This window comes from Triticum aestivum, chromosome 5A (assembly GCF_018294505.1).
Source record: "Triticum aestivum cultivar Chinese Spring chromosome 5A, IWGSC CS RefSeq v2.1, whole genome shotgun sequence".
Classification (NCBI taxonomy): Eukaryota; Viridiplantae; Streptophyta; class Magnoliopsida; order Poales; family Poaceae; genus Triticum; species Triticum aestivum.
Window position 1 is genome coordinate 420,343,256 of NC_057806.1, and position 1,036 is coordinate 420,344,291.

Genomic DNA, 1,036 nt, shown 5'->3' on the forward strand with positions numbered 1-1,036 from the left:
AAGTCATGAGATCAAAAAAGAAATGTGAGAATGTAGTTACAGATGTAAAAAAAGTAAATATCTCGTTCTCTTGTTCTTAAATCATGAATTGGATGATGTGCGTTTCATCAAGTATGAACATATTGCATTTTTTGCTATGCAATTTCAGTACCGGATCGACGTCCATTTATTTCTGTGTCCTCATCCGCGTGTATGTCTGTGCTAGGTAGGCTCTGGAAGGCCTTACTTTACTAACAGGTAGGGCGCGTTACTTTTATTCTTTTTTTGCTGCTTACCCGCATGTTTAGATTATTTACTTGCCCTTTCACTTTTTCTTCGGCTGTCACCAACTTTGTTCAATGCTAGTCCCTAACCCATGAATAAGGGCTCCGCTGGCTACCGGGTTCAGAGAAGTTTGTAAGCTCTTTCTCTTTTTTCGTTTTTCGCCACCTCATGTGTCTTTCCGTTTAAGGTCTTTAATTCGGCATTAGCTTCGTTAGAGAAAGCCATGCGTGAACTACAAAGCATGGGATCCTGAACACCACGAAAGAAAGCGTACTACTTTTCAATAAGGTCCGACTTCAGAGAGGAGAGACATGAACTTGTTTTAGGCGTAGAAAAGGCATACGGTATGAAAGATTGATTGAAAAGAGGTAGGGACTGGTCTCGCTGCTAAGGGAGAAGGAGACCTCTGTCGGAGCAAGCTAAAGAGCCCACTTTATATCGTCGATTTCAGGTAAGGCACTCGATCAAGCCTATACATCCGGGAATTTCGCTCCAAACCAAAGACGACTTGCTTTGCTGCATTTCTTGGGCCGGGGCTTTACTTGATTTTGGCGAAAGAAAGGCCATATGATCTACTTTCTGGTGCCGGTCCCTTCACAAAGATAGCCCCTTCTTGCTCTTATTCTTATTCGGTGGAATACAAGAGTTCTGAAGCTCCTTTCTTTCAAGTGAAAGTTGCCTATCTTTCTTGGTTCGGAATCCAATCCAGTTGAAAACAAACAATTGCCCGATGGCAAAGTCAGATGAAAGTCTAGGAGTGTAAACCACGTAC

At 42.5% G+C, this 1,036-nt stretch overlaps 1 protein-coding gene across 1 annotated transcript in view; it reads left to right on the forward strand.

Moving 5' to 3' along the window:
* The window catches only part of LOC123103721 (ATP synthase subunit 9, mitochondrial-like), a 498-nt gene extending 369 nt beyond the window's left edge, over positions 1–129 (forward strand). Inside the window, exon 1 of the mRNA XM_044525392.1 lies at positions 1–129. This exon is cut by the window's left edge and continues 369 nt beyond it. Coding sequence (XP_044381327.1) covers positions 1–9 — 9 coding nt within the window. The 3' untranslated portion in view covers positions 10–129.
* The last annotated feature ends 907 nt before the right edge of the window (positions 130–1,036 follow it).